The 19515-nt window shown below is 51.9% G+C and overlaps 1 protein-coding gene and 1 pseudogene across 1 annotated transcript; both read right to left on the bottom strand.

Annotated features, from left to right (window-relative positions):
* Window positions 1-204: 204 nt before the first annotated feature.
* F10 (coagulation factor X) lies at window positions 205-18807 on the bottom strand. The gene is made up of 8 exons (XM_059902949.1): window positions 18715-18807; window positions 16754-16914; window positions 8268-8292; window positions 7185-7298; window positions 5723-5854; window positions 3813-4054; window positions 1712-1829; window positions 205-893 (listed from the first exon to the last, which is right to left on the bottom strand). The coding sequence occupies exons 1-8, from the start codon at window positions 18782-18784 to the stop codon at window positions 313-315; spliced, it is 1443 nt and encodes a 480-aa protein (XP_059758932.1). The 5' UTR covers window positions 18785-18807; the 3' UTR covers window positions 205-312.
* Window positions 14768-15719, bottom strand: LOC132352468 (lysine--tRNA ligase-like; annotated as a pseudogene).
* Window positions 18808-19515: the final 708 nt, after the last annotated feature.

Below are 19515 nucleotides of genomic sequence, written 5' to 3'. Positions count from 1 at the left end.
GCTGGCGGCCTCCAGGACAGAGAAACGCGCTGTGAACAGAAAAGGCCCCTCAGTTTGAAGACTTGGTCTGGGAGCCCTGGCCCATCCTATGTGGGTAGCACTTCCCGAATCCTGAAACCTCCCAGCTGGCGACGGGAAGGCAGGGTCCCGGGTTCCAAATGGACCTTCATTCCCCACTTCGGCGGGGCAAGGACAGAAGCAGGATAAGAACCGACCCGGCTCTAATCACGGCAGGAGGGAAGCCGGCTCAGAGCCCCGGTGCTGAGAGGGAAGAGAGGCAGGGGCTGCGGGGGTGGGGTCGGGTGGGGGGCTTCACTGGGGGCGCGGCTCCGCCCTGGCCCCTGCCCGCAGCCCAGCTTTCATGGACTTGTCAATCCACTTGAGGAAGTTGGTGACCTTGGTGTAGACGCCGTACTTGCCCTTCCGCGCGCACCCTTCGCCCCAGCTGACGATGCCCGTGATGAAGTAGGTGCCCCTGAAGCGGGTGACGTGGGGGCCGCCGCTGTCGCCCTGGCAGGCGTCCTCGGCCTGCGCGTCGTAGCCGGCGCAGAACATGTTGGAGGTGATGGTGAAGCTGCTGGACAGCTTGCAGGTGTTCCTGTCCACGTAGGGCACCTCCAGCATCTTGAGCGTGGACGACAGGCGGCCCCGCTCGTGCGTGCGCCCGAAGCCGCTGACGACGCCCGTCTTCTGGGTCAGCAGCGTGGCCTCGGCCCAGTCCTTCTCCGGCAGGCAGGCGGGCGCCACGTTCCTGCGGAACTTGATGGGCGTCTTGAGCCGCAGCACGGCGATGTCGAAGTCGTAAGTCTCCCTGACGAAGCGGCTGTGCTTCACGGTCGCCTCCACCTCGTGTGCCATCTCGTTGCCCTCCTCCATCTCCGTGTTCCGGTCGCCTGCGGACGGGGGCGTGGCCGTCAGCGTGGGGCCGCCAGGCCCTGCACGTCACTGACGCGTTAAAGCAGTCCCACTTTTTTTCTGCTTAGAGACTGGCACGTGGTCACTAGGAAACGTGAAATACAGGCGACTAGAGCGAGGCCAGTGTGACAGCCTTCTGCTTCCCCGCCGGGGGCAGCGGCCACCCTCCCCTGGTCTGCCCGCGGGTGGGGCTGGGCACCGGGTCTGACCTGCCAGACCGACCCCCAGCCACGGGGCCAAGTGGGCACTGATCACAGCCCACATGTGCCATGAGCGCCAAATCTCAGAATGAAAAATACCTCAAAATAGCTCAAGAGTACTTTACAGGCCGATTACAGGTCGAACTGACACTGTTTTGGCTCTACTGGGTAATGAGGTGTGTTACCGAAATGAGTGTCACCTGTGGACGTTTAAAACGTACGCTAGAAGATGTAATGTAACTAGGAAGCTAGACATTCCAGCCGTGGCTCGGGCACGTGGCTCGCACTGGATTGTCATGGAGCAGCTCTAGGGTGTGGTGAGAAGGGGGACGTTAGGAAACAGTCCCCCAGATGCAAATGTGGGGCAGCGGTGCCGGCTGCTCAGACGGCTGGGGGCTCTGGGGGGCTTCCCAGAGGAGAGGGCACTGCGGACCCTGCGTGCATGGGGCGGGGGCGCCCCTCCTCCCCCGGCCTCCCTCTCCCCCTCGGGACCTCAGTATTTGAACTAGCGCTTCCGGCCAGCCTATCAGTCCTAGTGCCTCTGAAACCGGGGGGGGGGGGGGGGGGGGGGCCCGCAGGGGGTGAGCGGCACTCACCTACCCTCACCGTGAACCGCTTGGCCTGCAGGAGACAGTGGGCCGCGGTGAGGACGCAGAACTCACTCAGGATGGTGCCCCCGCAGAAGCCCTCGTTCTCCTCGTTGACGAGCAGAGCCTGCGACGGGAGGGCCAGAGGCGCCAGGTGGAGCCTGCCTTTGAGATCTGTAGCCCAAGCGTCCTCCCCGTCTCCCCACCACCGCGGGCCTGCCCCCCGGGAGGGCTCGTGGGGTCCTCAGGCTGGAACGAGGGCCAGGCCAGCGCACCCCAGCGCCCACCCCCAGGGGCCGTGCTGCCCAGCACCGCCCGTGCTCGGAGCTGGCCCACCGTGGACCCCACGGCCCTGCCAAGGGCCCAGCGCTACGGCTGAGGGGGTTCTCCCCACCCAAACTCCAGACTCGCCCAGCCAGGCCCTACCCGCCTGTATTTCCCGGCTCCGGAAGGCCCCTCTGCAGCTCTATGTGCAGCAGAACTGCTGTCTGTAGTCTCTGGTGTGAATTAGGCCCCAGACCAGGCAGACGCCAGGCTCTGGATGAGACACTTGCTACGCTGGGCCTGGGGACGCTTGCACTGTCCGGACCTCCCTCCCGCGGCTGCGGGTACTACCGTTCAAGGCCGGTCCCTGGGATCCACGTGGCTGCTCCTGACGGGGACGTGGGGCGGGGAACACTCCACCGGGACGGGGTGCTGACTGGGCGAGCGAGAGCACAGACCCTTCCCCTATTTTCCTTTTCCCCAAAGAACTGGGCCGGCAAGTGCGGAGAGAGCGCTTTCTGCTTTCCCTTCTCTGGGGACTCGCCCTTCTCTAAGCAACAGCCATGGGTTGAGAGGGTGCAAGTTAATGAAACTCTTAACAATGTCAAGTTCTAAAAGAACTCTGGAGGACTTTCATGACTAGCACGAAGTCGTGATGTTTTGTTTATGTTTTTGCATAACTTATCAACTCATAACCCCACTTGTGTGACAAGTGAGGAGGGTCAGTCTTCCTAAGACTTGGGACACTGACCGTCCTTCCTGGAGACGGACATGAGGCAACTGGCCAAGTCTGGGGACCCTCCCATGAGGCTCCTCCTGCCCGCTCCCCGGAGAGCCCCACGCGAGCCCCTCTCAGAGCCCTGTGTCCGCCCCCGCCCTGTGGGAATTCACATGCTCCACGGGTACCACGTTCCTGGCCCTCTCACGCAGCAACTTGAATTGTGGGGATCTGGCGGGGGCTCCCCTCCCTTCCTAGGCCGTGACGCCACACGGGAGAGAAGAGGCCCTGGCGCTTTCAGACCCACACGCACGGCGCCCAGGCAGCCCTGACCTGCGGCACGCTCTTCGTGCGTGGTGACTAGGTTTCCGCGTGTCCTTGACCGGGCTCGTGATAATTCAGATAAACGCACACCTGCCTTGTGGCCGGTGGGGGCCAGCTGACGTCATTCCTAAGGGTTGTGGGCAGCTCTGGGAATATTACTTGTAGGAGAAGGCATTTTGGCTTTGGACACTAAAAACTTACAGTCCAAGTGAGGGTTCTGGATAGAATAGAGGCCCCCAGTGAAATCTGACTCAAGTAAATAGCAAATCATTTTCAGTGTGTGTCCCGTGTGATATTTGGGACATACTCACATTCAAAGTTATTTATTGTTTATCTGAAATTCAAATTTAAGTGGAAACCTGTGTTTTCATTTGCTAAGTCTGGCAACTTTAGTCCAAATCAACAACCAAAGAGTGAGTTTTTACCTTTGAAAACAAATGGATATACTTTTTGCTAAGGTACCGTCTGCCTCATTAGGACTTGGGTGTTTGGGTAAAAAAAATCTACCAAATTAGAAATGAAACAAGGAGAGCAACTCTTTCCGCCTCCGTCAAACCAAAGAGCAAGCAGAGGCCTCAGGGGCGCCGCCCTCCGCCCGCGGAGCCCGCCCTGCCGCCCGAGCTGGAGCCCCTTCTCTGCCTGGGCGGGAGGGGCGGCCGGGCAGGGAGGGCAGAGGCCCGGCCTCTTCCACCGCGGCTCCTTCCGCCGCTGCCCGCTCAAGTCTGCTGCAGGCCCGCGTGGGCCGGGTGCCCGGCGGGACAGCCCCCCACCCAGCTAACCGGCCGCTGAGCTCCGCGCAGTTACCTGCCAGGGGCACTCCCCCTCTTCGCAGTCCCTCCCGCCCACTATCCGGACCAGGTGGCTCTCGTCCTCCTCGGGGCTGGGCTCCGTCCCATTGAGGCCCAGCAGGTGGAGGGAGCTCTCGGTGGGGCCCAGGTCTCCGCCGTCGTACTGCTCCGGCACGCCTGCTTCGGGGGCCTCCCCGCTGCCGTGGGCGGCCCAGCGCCTGCTGCGTCCCTGCGTGAGCTTCCCACAGGGGAAGGGCTCTGGAAGAAGGGCAGTCGGGACTCAGCCTCGCGGAGGCCTCCCTGCGGGGCCCACGCAGGCCACTCCGAGGAGGAGCCGGAGGAGTGGGCCCCGGGAAGGGGGCCGAGAGGGGCCTCTGGGGAGCGGGGTGCCCTGTGTCCTGCTCGGGGCTGGGCTACCGGTGGGAGCCCTGACCTCCGGCCGGCCAGCGTGCGGACCGTCTACTGGGACGCCTGCAGAAGTCGGGTGGCTGTGGCTGGACGGAGGACCGTGGGGCAGCGGGGGACACGACTGGTACACGGAGACCAGGATGGCAGAAAGGGGGGCTGGGGCGCTCAACCCCCAAAGTTCCCTTAGCCCCGCTGTGTGTTGGAAACGTTTCCTAATGAAACGCTGAAGAAAAAGAAGTGTTCTGGGCAGGAGGAGCAGCGAGCGGAGCTTTGTAAGGCAACAGCTGAAGGAGGACAGCGACCCTTACGAGCGCCACGCAAGGGGCGGGGCCCGGAAATACCCAAAAGCGTCCCTTCGTATCCTTACCAACTAGGGAACCGAGGCAGAGCGGGGGCGAAGCAGGACACAGGCGGGGCAGCTGGGGGCCGCAGGTCTGAGGCGGGTCCCCCGTGTGTGTTCTTGGTGGCGCTCGCCCCGCAGGGCCCGCGAGTGGACTGGGGGAGTGCTGGCTCGCCGGCGGGAGGAGAGCTCTTCCCGTGCCAGCCGCCTCTGCCTTAACATTTGTGACCACTGCCCCCTTGAAATTCTGCATCAGCTCGTCCATGACTTAGAACAGAACTTTCTGCACCAGGAAGTAGTTTACCTGACTTTATTTTAAATTGACCTGTAATTATTCCTGGAATTAAAAAAATTTTGCAAGCAAGTCAAGCAACGACTTCAATTAAAATATGTTTTGGACCAGCTTAAGTTTAAAATCTCATTACCAATAGAAATGTAAATCTCACTGTCCTCTACCTGTTGAGAGATTTAATTTTACACAATTGCCGCTGCCCTGGAATATGCCCACCTCTGCAGTGGGCCCGGGACTCTGCATTCCTCACCACTCCAGGTAATGCCAAGGCTGCGGGCCAGCTGGGGCCTACTGGAGGAGGAGCTGGGGTCCCCCCAAGAAGGAGCCCGAGTTGAGAGGGGCGTGGCCGGCCCCCGCCCCACAGCAGAGGAGTCCCGCCCCGGTCAGGCAGGACTCCCCATGGGGTGTGAGACGGGGCCTCTCCCACCCCCAGGACCCCCAGGACCCAGGCCCTCACTCAGCCCTCCGTGAGCTTCTGGGCCAGATGCATGGCATCTGGCTTTTATCAAGGAAAAAAAATTCCATTAACATGGGGACCCACACAACCCGAAACAGTGCTGGAGGGCCCTGGGTTCCCCTTCCGGCCCCTGCACCGCCTCCCCGGCTCCTTGGCCGGCCCACGGCTCCGGCCCTTGTAACTCCAGCCTCCCCAGCCCCCGCCCTTCCGAGAGGGATGGGGACGCCATCGTGGCAGCTGCAAAGTGGCCACTTGGGATTCGCTGCGAGCCGGGCACTGGGCAAAGGGGCCTCCACATGTTACCCTCACGCTCCACGTGCCCCCAGGAGAGCTGACATCACTGGCCCGTTTCTCAGGCGGTTCACAGAAACAGTGGGTCTGTCTCCAAACCACGAGCCCCACCGGGAGCCCAGCCTGCGCCCCTCCTACCTGTGGAGACGCAGGACTTGCCGTCGTCGCCCAGGTCGTACCCGCTGGCGCAGGAGCACAGCACCGCGCTCCGCTCCTCCCTGCAGAACTGGTCGCAGCCCCCGTTGTCCAGGCTGCAGAGCTCACGCGTGGCTGCGGAAGAGCCGGGAAGCTGAGGGCGCGGCCCGGGACGTGCCCTCACCCGCCGGTGCCACGGTGCCCACCAGCCGGAGCAAAGGGCCGGCGCCCCGGGCAGGCCCCTCCCCCGCCCACGTGGGGCCCCGGGGGCCAGGGAGCCCGCACAAGCCCAGGGAAGGCCTGGAGGCTGGAGGGTCTCAAGTTCAGCCCTAAGAAGGGTGTGGTGGCGCTGGCCAGCGAGGTGGGAGCTCGGGCCGAGCCGGGAGCAGCCCACGCCGTCCACTCTGAGGCCTCGGTACCCCGCGGCATAAAGGACCTGGGGTCCATCCCCAGACGGGGTCTGGCTCTCGTGCGGCGGGAAAGAGGGGTGGTAGCCACGTCCCGGACTCAGGCCGTCTCCCAGCTGGCCGTGGGCCTCTAGCTGCGTGATTTGGGCACGTTATTTAACCCCCACGGCCTGCCGCGTCACTTGTAGAGGAGTGGAGGCCACCAGCCCCCAGGAGAGCCGTCCAGGTCCCGCGAGGCGCCGGGCACAGGGGATCTCACCGCCGGACTGTGCCAGCGTCACCGCTGCCAGCGTGCACCGGACATCAGACCCCAGACTCATCAGTCGTGCCGCCCTGGCAGCTGACTTTACATTTCTCCACTGGGTTTTGATGAAAGAATAGTTACGGGGCAAACATTAAAGAAACTTTAGAAAACATTCCAGCGTCAGCCAAACGGTATTTGGGGAAGCAGCTCTGGGCGGTGGGTGGAAGGGGGCACGACTGATACTCCCACCGGGGAAACTCCGAAGTATCCAATCGAAGAGCTCGCTCTAAAGACTACAGATTAAGAAATCAACAAAGAAGCGCGAATCTGTCTCCTCAGGGAAAACTGGCCTAATACTAACCTAAGTTTTGTTAAAAATTAATCACGGTATATATAGGAAAGCTCAGTGATTTCTCCATGCAGAATTAACTGTACCAAATGTTTATAACTGGACAATCCCGAGCATTCAGCACTGACGTTTGCACGAATTTCCAGGATCCGGAGAAGCAGGAGAAACCTCCTCCTCCGAGGAAAGAAACGTCGGTTCTCGTTTCCACGTGAAGGGGCCCCACCCTTCGGGAACGTTCGTTCCACAGCCGCTCCTCAGAGGGGCAGAGGAGTGCCCGGTACCCCGGCCTCCGCGCTGGGCACTCTGACTCGCGCTCCGCGGCCTGCAGCGGCACAGCCTCACGGAGCACAGGCTGAACCCCACGTGACCGGGAGGGTTTCCTTGGGCCTCTAGCTTCTTCCCGCATTCCCACCGGGCCTCCGCACGGGGCTCTGACCTGAAGGTACACCAAGAAGAGGAACTCACGTAATTCACAGTTTTTGCCTTCAAATCCTTCCAAACAGGTGCATGTGTAGTCCCTGAGGCCATCTTTACATTTGCCCTGATTCAGGCAAGGACGGCTTTCACACTGGTCACCATCTGCGAAGAAAACATTTGGAAACCAGAGCTTGCAGGTGATTCCCTTCATCGTGGAAACGATTTTGCTGTGTTGATTCTGGCGCCCAGTTCTCAGCTAACTTGAATGAACCTGGGATTCTTCCTGTTTTCCTGTAAACAAGTTGTCCTATCTGGACTTCGTTACCACTGCCCTCCCCCGCACCCCCCCCCCCCCCGGCTTTGTGGCTACGTGCACGTGATACCTCTATCTAGCTGGGTTGCTGACTGAGCTTTCAAGTTTTTGCTGAGACCTCTGACTGTTTTTACAAGCACTGACAACGTTTTTCCATCACGGAGAGGAGCCCTGTGCTGGTGACCACATGGGGTCAGCTGGAAGGAGGGCGGATAAGTGATTGCTGGACACTTGTTTCTGGCCTGGGCATCGACAAGAGGGTTCCTATTTTCTATGGTTTGGGTGTAAAAGGAGAATGAAAAGCTCCTGTAGAGCACTAACATGGGACTTCACATTTCTTGGGGCATTTGTACAATATAATTTAGAGATAGGTACAATTGTCATTTTGAGAAATCTGAATACTGTTACCAGAGTGAAAATATTAGTTATGACAAATACCATTTCAGACGCTATAAGCATTAAGTCAAGGTGGTTACCTTATGAGAGGACCCAGTGTTTCAGACTCTTATTTTTTGTTTCTACCTAAAATACTTGGGTTTAAAAAAATTATCATGGAATTTGGTATCCTCAAATGGGAATGAACCGATTTAAATGTATATAAGTAACAAAACTAGAATTAGTATAAATCTACTATAAAAAACTATTTTACCATAACTATTATGGAAACACTCAGAGGGGAAAAGTCTTAGATAAGTAAAATTTAAACAAGAGCAGAAAGGAAATTCAGGAAACATCTTCAAAATTTGAATACAATCTCTCCCGATTTAAATACCCTGATGAACCCCTCTCACTCAAGACTGAAATAGAAAACATCTCACCTTTGTATATATTCCAGAATTCATTCTAAAAGGGAAAAAAAATTTTTAATGCATTATGGAAAAGAGACATTTTACACCAATTAACAGCCACAATCTAGTAACTCAAGTGAATAGGCTATTTCCCAAACAGGTCATTTTCTGGAACAAAATGCTCTAGAACTATTCAATCTAAAAGGGAAATGTTTTCAGATCTCCTGCATTTGTAAAGCTGTGGCTTCATTCATCTTTTTTTTTTTTTAATACAATACATGTTTGTGTAATAAATGATCATATCCCAATACGGCCTAGCGTCCATTTTCTTGCCTGCTCACACAGTTGAACATGGCATCTGGGAAACATTTTGTAATATTAAACGTACTTTTCTAACTTTCATCCTAGCAAAATCACTAACGATATGATCACAATCAAGATTTTCACATTATTTGCTTCAACTGTTAAGTAATTTGAAATTAGATTACTTTTCTTGAATCACAAAAGTTTCTATATAGGTTTTATTTGTTTGTTTTTCACTAATCTCAGTTTGGAGAAACTGTGCTGAGACAACAGCAACTGAAGTAAAATCTCTAAAGTAATTGCTTAGATTCAGAAGCAAACCGTAAACTTTATGTATCACGTTCAAACACTGTAATAAATTCATAATGACAAATAATTGTAATTGCTAAGACAAAATATTTTAATTTCATCACATACAACATTATCATATAATTTTTTACTATCTCTTAAATCAATACCTATATCCAAGCTTTTATAGGAAGAATCAGTGTTACATTTCACACATATTACATCTAGACCTACATGTATATCAATTTAAGATTAATGTGAATCATTTAATATTACAAAATGTTTCCCAGGTGCCATGCTCAATCATCTTAATTGGACAACTTTGTTAAATATTGAAAATTTATTTTCAAATTAATTACCAAGAAACGGATTGTACCAAAAATGGTTTGCTCTCTTTGCTACCCCCAAGCCAATCAACAAGTGGTTTTACATTAAGATACCCGGGTCAAAGATTCAAAACAGGATCAGATGCTTGGAGAATAATCATTACGTTACTTGGAAAAAAAGATAGTTGGTAATTAGCTTAAAATAGGGCATCAAGAGCCTATGTAACACTGAAAAGAAATGTTCGTAGTCTTAAAACAATTTTTTGCTATCTATAGTAGGTTAATTAGTGTCTCCCCTACTCCCCGGCCCCAACTTAGGTGCAACCTCAGAATTTGACCTTAATGGAAAGAGGGTCTTTGCAGATGTAATTAAGTTATGGATCGAGAACAGCTCGTACTGGATTAGGGTGGACCCCCAATCAATGAGAGTGTCCTTATAAGAGACATAAAATATCACACAGGCCACACACAGAGAAGGCTTTGTGAAGGTGCAGGCACAGAGTGGAGTGATGTATCTACCGGCCAAGTAACAGCAAGGGCTGCTGGTCGCCCCCAGAAGCTGGGGGAGAGGATGGAGCAGATCCTCCCTCAGACCTTCCAGAAGGAACCAAGCCTGGTGACACTTTGATTTCGACTTGTGGTCTCCAGAACTGTGAGAGAGTAAATTTCTGTTGTTTTAAGACACCCAATTTGTGGTGTTTTGTTACAGAGGGCCTCAGAAATGACTACACTGTCTTTTAAATTTTTTATTTAAAAATTTATCACACAGTAAAACGGACTTTTTCTGGTGTACAATTCTATAAAAGCCAACACACGTATAGATTTGTATAATCACTGCCACAAGCGAGACGCAGAAGAGCTCCGTCTCCCCCAACCTTGCCAGCCACTGGCCGCCCCCGCTCCGAATGCCCAGCACGCGTCTGCTCTGTGTCACTATAGTCGTGACTTCTTGAGGGTGTCCTGTAAATGGACTCACGTGCGATATAACCGTGTGAATATAACCTTCCTTCTTTCAGCATAGTGCCTCTGAAACTGAAACTCATTCACGTTACTGTGCGTGGCGACAGTTTGTTCTCTTTTACTGATGAGCAGCGTTCCACTGTGCGGCGGAACACGGTTTGTTTATCCATTCACCCGACAAAGGACATTTATACTATTTCTAGTTTTCAGCAATTATGAATAGACTTGCTATAAACATTTATGTACAGGTTTTGTGTGAAAAAAGTTTTCAATTCTCTACAGTAAATACCCAAGAATGGGATTTTTGAGTCATATGGTAACTTTATAAGAAACTGTCGAACTGGCTTTCAGACTGGCTGCACCATTTTGCATTCCCACAAGCAGTGTATGAGTGGTGGTCGCTCCACATCCTCACCAGCACTTGTTTTTTATTCTAGGTGTGTAGTGGCATCTCACTGTGGTTCGTTTGGTTTTTGTGTGTGTGTGGGGGGGTGGGGGGGCCCACCTTGTGGCATGTGGGGCCTCAGTTCCCTGGCCAGGGGGATCGAACTCATGCCCCCTGCAGTGGAAGCATGGAGTCTTAACCACTGGACCGCCAGGGACGTCCCTCATCGTGGTTTTAATCTGCATTTCTGTAATGGCTAATAATACTGAATATCTTCTCGTATGCTTATTTGCCAACCATGTATCCTCTTGGGTGAAGTGTCTGTTCAAATCTTTTGCTCATTGTATTTAATTGGGTCATTTTCTTCTGTTGACTTGTGAGAGTTCTTTATATATTCTGACCACAAAACTTTTGGCAGATATGTGATTTGCAAATATTTTCTTAGTCAATAGTTTGTATTTTCATTCTCTTAATGTTTTTCACAGAGCAAAAGTTTTAAATTTAGAATAAGTCTAATTTATCTATATGTTTTTTATGGATTATGCTTTTGGTGTCACGTCTAAGAATTTTTGCCTAACTTAACTTTGTGTCATGAAAATTTTCTCCTAAAAGTTTCCTGTTTTATCTTTAGAGCTATATGGTCCATTTTGAGATAATATTTGTATAGTTGTGAGGTTTAGGTCAAAGCTGACCTTTTTTGCATATAGATGTAGAATTATTCCAATACCATTTATTGAAAAAGAGAATTCTTTTTCTATTGAAATGCTTATGCACCTTTGTCAAAATCAATTGGCCAAGGACTTCCCCGGTGGTCCAGTGGGTAAAACTCTGTGCTCCCAATGCAGGGGGCTCAGGTTCGATCCCTGGTTGGGGAACTAGATCCCACATGCATGCCGCAACTAAAGATCCCGCATGCGGCAACGAAGATCCCGTGTGCTGCAATAAGACCCGGCACAGCCTAAATAAATAAATAAACATAAAAAAAAAAATCAACTGGCCATATTTGCGTGGGTCTATTTATGGACTTTCTATTCTGTTCTTTTGATCTATGTGTTTATCCCTTTACCAATACTACACATCAATATCGCTACGATTTTATTTATTTATTTATATTTTTTTGGCTGCGTTGGGTCTTCATTGCTGCGCGCGGGCTTTCTCTAGTTGTGGCGAGCAGCGGCTACTCTTCGTTGCGGTGCATGGGCTTCTCACTGCAGTGGCTTCTCTTGTTGCGGAGCATGGGCTCTAGGCACGCAGGCTAGTTGCAGCAGTCGGGCTCAGTAGTTGTGGTGCACGGGCTTAGTTGCTCCGCGGCATGTGGGATCTTCTGGGACCAGGGATTGAACCTGCGTCCCCTGCACTGGCAAGCGGATTCTTAACCACTGCGCCACCAAGGAAGTCCCATATCTCTATGATTAATGTAGATTTACAGTAAGTCTTTATATCAGGTAGTATGATTCCTCCAATTTTATCTTCTTTCTCAAAATTGTTTTAGCTATTCTAATTCCTTTGTTTTTCCATATTACAAATATTGAATCAACTTGTCTTTATCTGATGGAAGTTTGGCACAGCATTAAATCTATATATCAAATTGGGAAGAGTCAATATTTTAATATGTTAAGTCTTTCAAACCATGAACATTCTATGTCTATTTATTTAGGTCCTCTTCCTTTCGTTAGCGTTTTGCAGATTTCAGCATACAGGTCGTGTACATGTTTTATTAGATTTACACATAGATATTTTTCTTTGGAGCAACAGTAAGTGGCATTAATTTTTTTGTTTGTTTCTAACTGCACATTATTACTACACAGAAATACAATTAATATTCGCCTGCTGACCTTGTATTCTGTGACCTCGCTAGACACATACATTTTAGGAGTATTTTTTCCAGATTCCATGGGATTTTCTATGTAGACAATCACGTTACTTGCAAATAGGGAGTTTTATTTCTTTATCTTGGCTTATTGTTAAACCTTCCTTATGGCTAGGGTTTCCAGTACAATGCTGAATTGGGAGTATTAGAAATGTACATCCTTGCCTTTTTCCCAGTATTAGAGCGAAAGCATTCAGTTTTCACCACGATATCAGTTGTAGCTTCCTTGTTAATAATCTTTATCATGTTGAAGAAGTTCCCTTTTAATTGTAGTTTGCTGAAAGGTTTTTTTTAAAATAATTGTTTTATTTACTTATTTTAAAATATTTATTTTTAAATATTTATTTATTTTTGGCTGCTCTGGGTCTTCGTTGCGGCATGCAGGATCTTTTAGTTGCGGCATGCGTGCAGGATCTTGTAACCCTACCAGGGATCAAACCCCTGCCCCCTGCGCTGGGAGCACAGAGTCTTACCCACTGGACCACCAGTGAAATCACTGAAAGGTTTTTATCATGAATGGATGTTGCATCTTGTCAGGTGCTTTTTCTCTATCAGTTGATATGATTATGTGGATTTTTCTTCTTTAAACTGGTGGATTACACTGTTGATTTTCAAATACTGAGCCAGCCTTTTGTGCCTCAGATAAACCCACTTGGTCATTGTGTATTCTTCTTTTTTTAACATATATTGCTTTATTCAATTTGCTAATAATTTGTTGAGAATTTTTATAAGAGGTTCATGAGAAATGTTGTTATATAGCTTTCTTTCTTTCTACCTTCCTCCCTCTCTCCTTCCCTCTTTTTCTCTTTCTTCTGTTTTTGTGGGTTTTGGCATCAGGGTAATGCTGATCGAAAACAAACTTACAAGTGTTCCCTTTTCGTTTCTAGAAGAGATTACACAGAACTGGTGTTATTTCTTCTTTAAATGTTTGGTAAAACTCACCAGTGACACAATCTGGACCTGGACATTTCCTTTACAGAAGGTTTTTAACTAAGAAGTTGAATTTGCAGATATCTCTGTCATACTATGTGTTTTGGTAATTCATGGTTTTGAGGAATTGGTCCATTTCATCCAAATTGTAAAATTCCATCCAAATTTGTGTATGGAGTTGTTCATAGTATTCTCTTATTATCCTTTTAACATATGCAGGGTCTGTAGTAATATCTCTTCTTTCATTCCTGATACAATTCATGTGCTCTTTTTTGTCAATCTTGTTAAATCTTATCAGTTTTACTGATTTTCTCTATTATTTCATGTCTTCAATTTTATTGATTTCTCCTCTTTTGGGTTTATTTTGCCTTTTGTGTGTGTGTGTGTGTCTTAAGGTGGAAGCTTAGATTATCAATTTGAGAACTTCTTTTCCTATAAAAACATTTCATGCTATAAATTTCCCGATAAGCAGTGTTTAGCTGCATCCCACAGATTTTGTATGTTATATATTCATTTTTGTTCAGCTAGGAGTTATTTTCTTTTCTTTTTTCAAAAATTGTATTTATTTATATATATTTTTATTTTTGGCTGTGTCAGGTCTTACTTGCGGCACGCGGGATCTTTGTCACAGCACGTGGGATCTTTCGTTGCGGTGCGTGGGCTTCTCTCTAGTTGTGTCGTGTGGGTTTTCTCTCTCTAGTTGTGGCCCACGGGCTCCAGAGCATGTGGGCTCTGTAGTTTACAGCACGCGGGCTCTGTAATTGGGCGCATGGGCTCAGTAGTTGTGGCACGTGGGCTTAGCTGGCCCGCAGCATGTGGGACCTTAGTTCCCCAACCAGGGATCGAACCCACGTCCCCTGTATTGGAAGGTGGATTCTTTACCACTGGACCACCAGGGAAGTCCTGAAAGTATTTTCTAGCTTCCCTTGAGACTTCTTCTTTGACACGTGTATTATTTAGAGAATTCCCTGGCGGTCTGGTGGTTAGGACTCTGAACTTTCACTGCTGAGTGCGTGGGTTCAATCCCTGTTCAGGCAACTAAGATCCCACAAGCTGTGCAGCGTGGCTAAAACAAACAAACAACTTAGCTCTTTAAAATTATAAGTATGGTAGTTCTAAGGAAGTAAGGAAGAGTGTTTGGGAAATGATACTGAGGAAAAAGGCAGAACATGAACTTGGCACTACAATTACTTTTATTATTTTAAGAAACTGTTAAGTGTATGTGAATTAAAGGAACATTTAAAAATAAAAACAGTTCCTGAAATTATGAATAACTTTTTAAAAGAGCTAAATCGTTCATTTGGTAACAAGGAGTAAAAGTGAATTCTTAATTCCTCTTCTCTCTTCTGGTGGCTGAAATGAACTATGGTAGTCAAATGGATAGCAACACAAGAATTCCCTTGCAGACCTTGACCTTTTGCAGGAATGCAAAGATGTCTGAGTCATACAACTTACCAATTATTATTTTCTAGACAGAAGTGCCAACTATTGTGCTTTTTCAGTGTATCAGTGGTTGCCACATTCTCCTTACCTTCAGGTTTCATGGCAGGAAACAGAAGTACTTCCTTGATGTTACCGTAGATTGTGAGAAACACGGTGATGCAGCCAATGTCCATGCCACAGCCAGATGGGGGGGCAGCCTGGATTCCAGGCGGTATAGAAGTTCTCATCTATGAACATCATCATCGTTGGTGGCTCTGGCCTGTTGTTTAAAAGCCTCTGGCTGCTGTATGGGACTATTTAACCCAGTGTAAGCACTGCACACTTCCCTCCTCATGACAAGCAGCTCAGCCTGCTCAGTGAGACCCAGAGCAGTCTGTCTGGCCGTTATCTGTGGGCCGTCACCGATGAGTGGGTCGCTGCTGCAAGCCACTTTCAGGGACTCTGACAAGCTTAGCAAGGAGTCTGCCTGTGGTCCGAGGCGGAGGACATTCAGCAGTTTTTGCAACACAGATGCGATCAATAATTTTTTCAGCCTCTTCCGTTCTGAAGAGGTTAGTTTCCGGCAGCTTCACTCCCAGGTTTTTCTTGAGCCCTTCTATTGTGCTGATTCTCCAGAAGGATGGGGTGGAGTCCATCTCATGGGTTTGGCCTGCTGGGCTGACTGGATGGTGGGTGATCTTGTAACTGCCCGTAACATGTTCAGCATCCCTGATATGATATCCATGATTTCACGAGGTCATAAACGGCCAGGTAAAACTCACGAGTGGTGAGTTCGAGTCAAACCTTCTGGAACTGGCATCCAACATCACAAACGCAGTCAATGCCACCAACTACCAGCATTTTCCAGTTGGAGTTCTGGAAAAGTTCCTACACGTAAGTTCACGTCCAGCTTGCTGTGCTAGGTGATGGAAAGCTTGGTCACAGCTCCCCGTGAAGCGGCACTGAGCATGGGAAGTTCATCTAGGAACCCCAACTCTTCCAAGAAACTTCTTCTACACGTGATCATCTTGGCGTGCGGGATACACTTCTTCCTCACAAAGTCACTCTGGCTGGAGTCAGAGAATCTCCGATGATACTGTCTTTCCTCGCCTTTCGGCCAAAGGGGGATGAGGTGCCCATGGAAGCAAGAAGACAGTAATGCAAGTCTGTGGCGCTGAGGGGCGCTCAGCTCTGCTCCTCAGTTTTCCCAGGGTTCTCCGGACTCCACAAGGAAGTCTTCTATAGACTTGAGTAAATTCTTCTTCCGACTTAACGTTTCTCCACTCAGCCATGACTTGCAACTGGACCTGTCCTCCAAGGGCACAGCTCTTCTGCCACCTTTAAGGTGAGCCAGGCCGGCGGTGTCCAGGCTGCCGCGAGCAGGCGGGAGTCTACACGAGCCTGTGTGGCACGGGCCCCCCAGCGCCCAGACTCCGCTGGACACTCCACTGCGGGCCCGTGGTGTGGACACGTCCGCTGTATGCGGCCAGGCGGTCTCTCGGGGGCTCCTGCTTGGCCTCCTTTTCCTCAGCCTTCAGGCGCCTTCAGCTCGCGGTTGCTCCGTTTTGGCTCGCGGCCGTCCACGTCCCCCTCGGCCCCTGCACTGCAGCTAAGCCACCCCACGGCCTGACGCAAGGTGCCCGACGACAGCACGACGCGAGGTGGCTAACGGACCTCAGCGACTTCCGGGTCAGCATTGGAGGCCCCGCCTCTTCCGGGGGAGGGGCGGATGCTTTTGCGCCGCGGCCGCCGCCGCCGCTGCCGCTGCTGCGCAGGTGCAGAGCAGGGCCTCGAGGCCGCGTTCGTTCTGCGCCTGCGCACCGACCCACCCTGTGGTCGCAGGACCGGAACCCGTCGGCGGGTATGGCGGCGGGCTGAGCGTCTGGGCGAAGAGCCCGGGCCCGGGGTCCTTGTGCAGGCCGAGGCCGACAGCGCGTTCTTAGATAAACATTTTGAGTTTTAAGGTGGACCTGACAGCGCTTCAGAAGCCCCCGCAGCCCTGTAAGTGCATCCTGGCCGCGCCGCCCCTTACCGTCTTCTCCGTGTTCTCAAAGACCTCGCGGGCCTCCTCATACGAACAGGTCTCCTCTAGGCACTCCCTCTCCAGATTTCCCTTCTTCATCTCCTCGAAAAACGAGTTGGCCCTGCGGACCCTCTGCAGGACGCTGTGGGCCTGGTCCCGGGGCAGGAACACTGGGGTGGAGAACGCGGCTGTCACGTGCTCGCCCACGTGCGGGTCGCGTCCCCAGGCCACCCCCGCCCCCGCGAGTGACGGGTCGGACGCCTGCCCAGGGCCCGCGCGCCCACCACTGACCTGCCCCGCCGCACACGCGCACACCCGGCCCCGCGCTGAGACCCGAGCCCTCCTTCTGGAACTCGCCCTTCGGTCCCTCTTGCCTCCCCGGGCCCTCCACTCCGTTCTGTGGCTCAGCTGTTACCCCCCCCCCCCCTCGCCTTCAAGGTCTCAGCTCTGCGTTAGGTGGGGAGGTGACACGGTTTTGCACGATCTACAATTGAAAGTATGATTTGTTTCAAGTCCCAGGACACACGTACACAAGAGTAAAACAAAAGTTTCAAGAAATAGTGCTTACTATTAATTTCTACAAAATAGTACTTGTTACAAAATTTTCTACTTGTTTCTGTCCTGTTTCATTAAAAAAAACCCACTAAATTGACCTGCCAGTTAAAGTGTCCTGGCTCAGAGATCTCCCCCCTCAGGGATCTCTCCCCTCTCCCCTCAGTAGCCCCTGCCGAGCTGCCTGGGTCTTCCTGGTCTCACCCACTCCTCTTCCCCTTTTCACTGTGCTGTGGGAGGCCCTCAGGTCCTTTTCTTGGCGCTGTGCCCTGCTCTCTGCCTCTCTTCTGCTGGGGAATTGAGAGTCTCACCATAAGGAAGATGACTCTCCAAGTTGGTATTTCTAGTCCCAGCTTCCATCGTGAGCGCTGTGTTTTCAGCTCTCTCACGGCGATGGATTCTGCCCTCACATCAGAACTCCATTCTCCCCATGTCCGAAACTAAAAAACAGGACTGCAGAATCAAACTGTCTTGAGCGGCAAATGCATCTTGGTCACCTGCTACTGAATATTGGCAAGTGGGAATTCGATACCTACTTCTTAGAGTTGTTTTAAAGAGTGTATGAAACTCCTAGTGTTCACTCGCTCCTACCTCAAATTACTTTCCCTTCCAAATTCCCCATTTCTTTTAGTGACACCTGTGTTTTCCCAGCAAGGCCAGGCCCACATTTGTTCTGTGAGGGCCCATCCTCCATTACTCCAGACACCCGCTCCACCAGGGAGCGCTTGCTTTGAAATACAAGCCACGCACCCATTTCTCCCCTCCCTCCTTCCCCTACCTGGTCCCCCCACTCCTGTTCGGTTTGTTTCTCTTTCTCACTTTTCACTCTTTCCTTCTCCCACGCGCCTGGGCCACTGAACTTCCACGTCACCCAGAGTGCAAACATGCAGACAGGCCCCCGGGGCTGCCTCCACTCTGCTCTGTCCTTTCTCGTTTCTTCTCTTGGACAGGTCTGGAGTCCCAGAAAGCCTAGAGCCCCTGGCGGAGCCAGCCTGAGGGTGGTGGCACTGGCTCTCATCCTCTTCCCTGCCGTGGAAGCTCCTCTCTGCCTGTGACCCCCTAGCCTCTGTGCCCGCGGTTTGCTCTGGCAGAGGAAGGGGGCTTCTCTCTGTCTCTGCCTGCCACTGCCGCCCTCCCCCTCATCTCCCTCCCTCTCTGTCTCTGTCTCTCTCCCTCCTTCTCTGCCCGTGTTTCTGTCTGTCTTTGTGATCTGTGATCTGCTGTCTGACTCTCCACCCACAGGGAGGCACACCTGGCCCTAAGCTACGCTTGGCTGAAACCACCAAGCCAGGCTCTCATGCCAGCCTCCCACAGGGGATGGGCACCCACTCTCCACACTGTGGAAGTTCAGGGGCATCGCGCTGACCCCTCACCCTCTCGCCTCCCCCCCAGGGCAGTCTGCAGGGAGGGGCACTTACCACTCCCCCCCGGCAGCGGAAGGCCAGCCAGGGAGGCGCTGAGAAGGACGAGGCACAGCAGGCCCGCCATGGTGTGGCCGCGGACAGCTCTCCGTCCCCGCCGTGACAGGCCTCTGGGGCAAGGTTCACGCAGCCTGGCTGGAGGGTGGCTGGGTGTCCTTCTGTTTATCACAGCCTCCTGATTGGAGCCTGGGCCTGCCCGGTGGCAGGGCAGGCGGGGGAGGTCAGGGGCAGGCGACCGCACTGAGGGCATGGTCACCCCGGCCTGTGTGGCCGTGGGGAGGTCCTGGCCCAACCTTGTCCTTGTCAGGAACCGTGTCCAGGGGGGCCTGCTGTGGGCCCAGGAGCACTTTGTTCTGAGAGAGAAAAAACCGTCATTTTATAGCTTTCAGACGTTTGTGTCTAGCTCTGTTTTTGTTCTTACAACCACGATAAAAACCAAGTATCATTTGCCCATCTTTTCTCTAGGACAGAAAACAGGTTTAGAGAGGTGGAGCGTTAGTCCATGGCCGTGCGTGGTGGACGCGGGGTTAGGACCCGGGGCTTTCTGCCCACGCGGGGCGGGCGGTGTGTGCACCACACGGGGCCCTGGGCCGATCTGCCAGCCAGGAACCTCCCCTCCTGGAGTGGCAGGTGTGGGGCATGGCCCGAGCGTCTCAGCTGACCGGGGCTCTGGAGGAAGAGGCCTGGGAACTGCCGGTGGGGTGAGCGCCTGTGCCGGAGATGAGGGGGTTGTGCTGTGTTCCACGCACCGAGCACACCTGACGCGTTCCACGTATGACACCCTGGTCGCTTGGCTTG

Source organism: Balaenoptera ricei, chromosome 18, assembly GCF_028023285.1.
Source record: "Balaenoptera ricei isolate mBalRic1 chromosome 18, mBalRic1.hap2, whole genome shotgun sequence".
Taxonomy (NCBI): Eukaryota; Metazoa; Chordata; class Mammalia; order Artiodactyla; family Balaenopteridae; genus Balaenoptera; species Balaenoptera ricei.
This window is presented reverse-complemented; position numbering and strand designations above follow the sequence as displayed.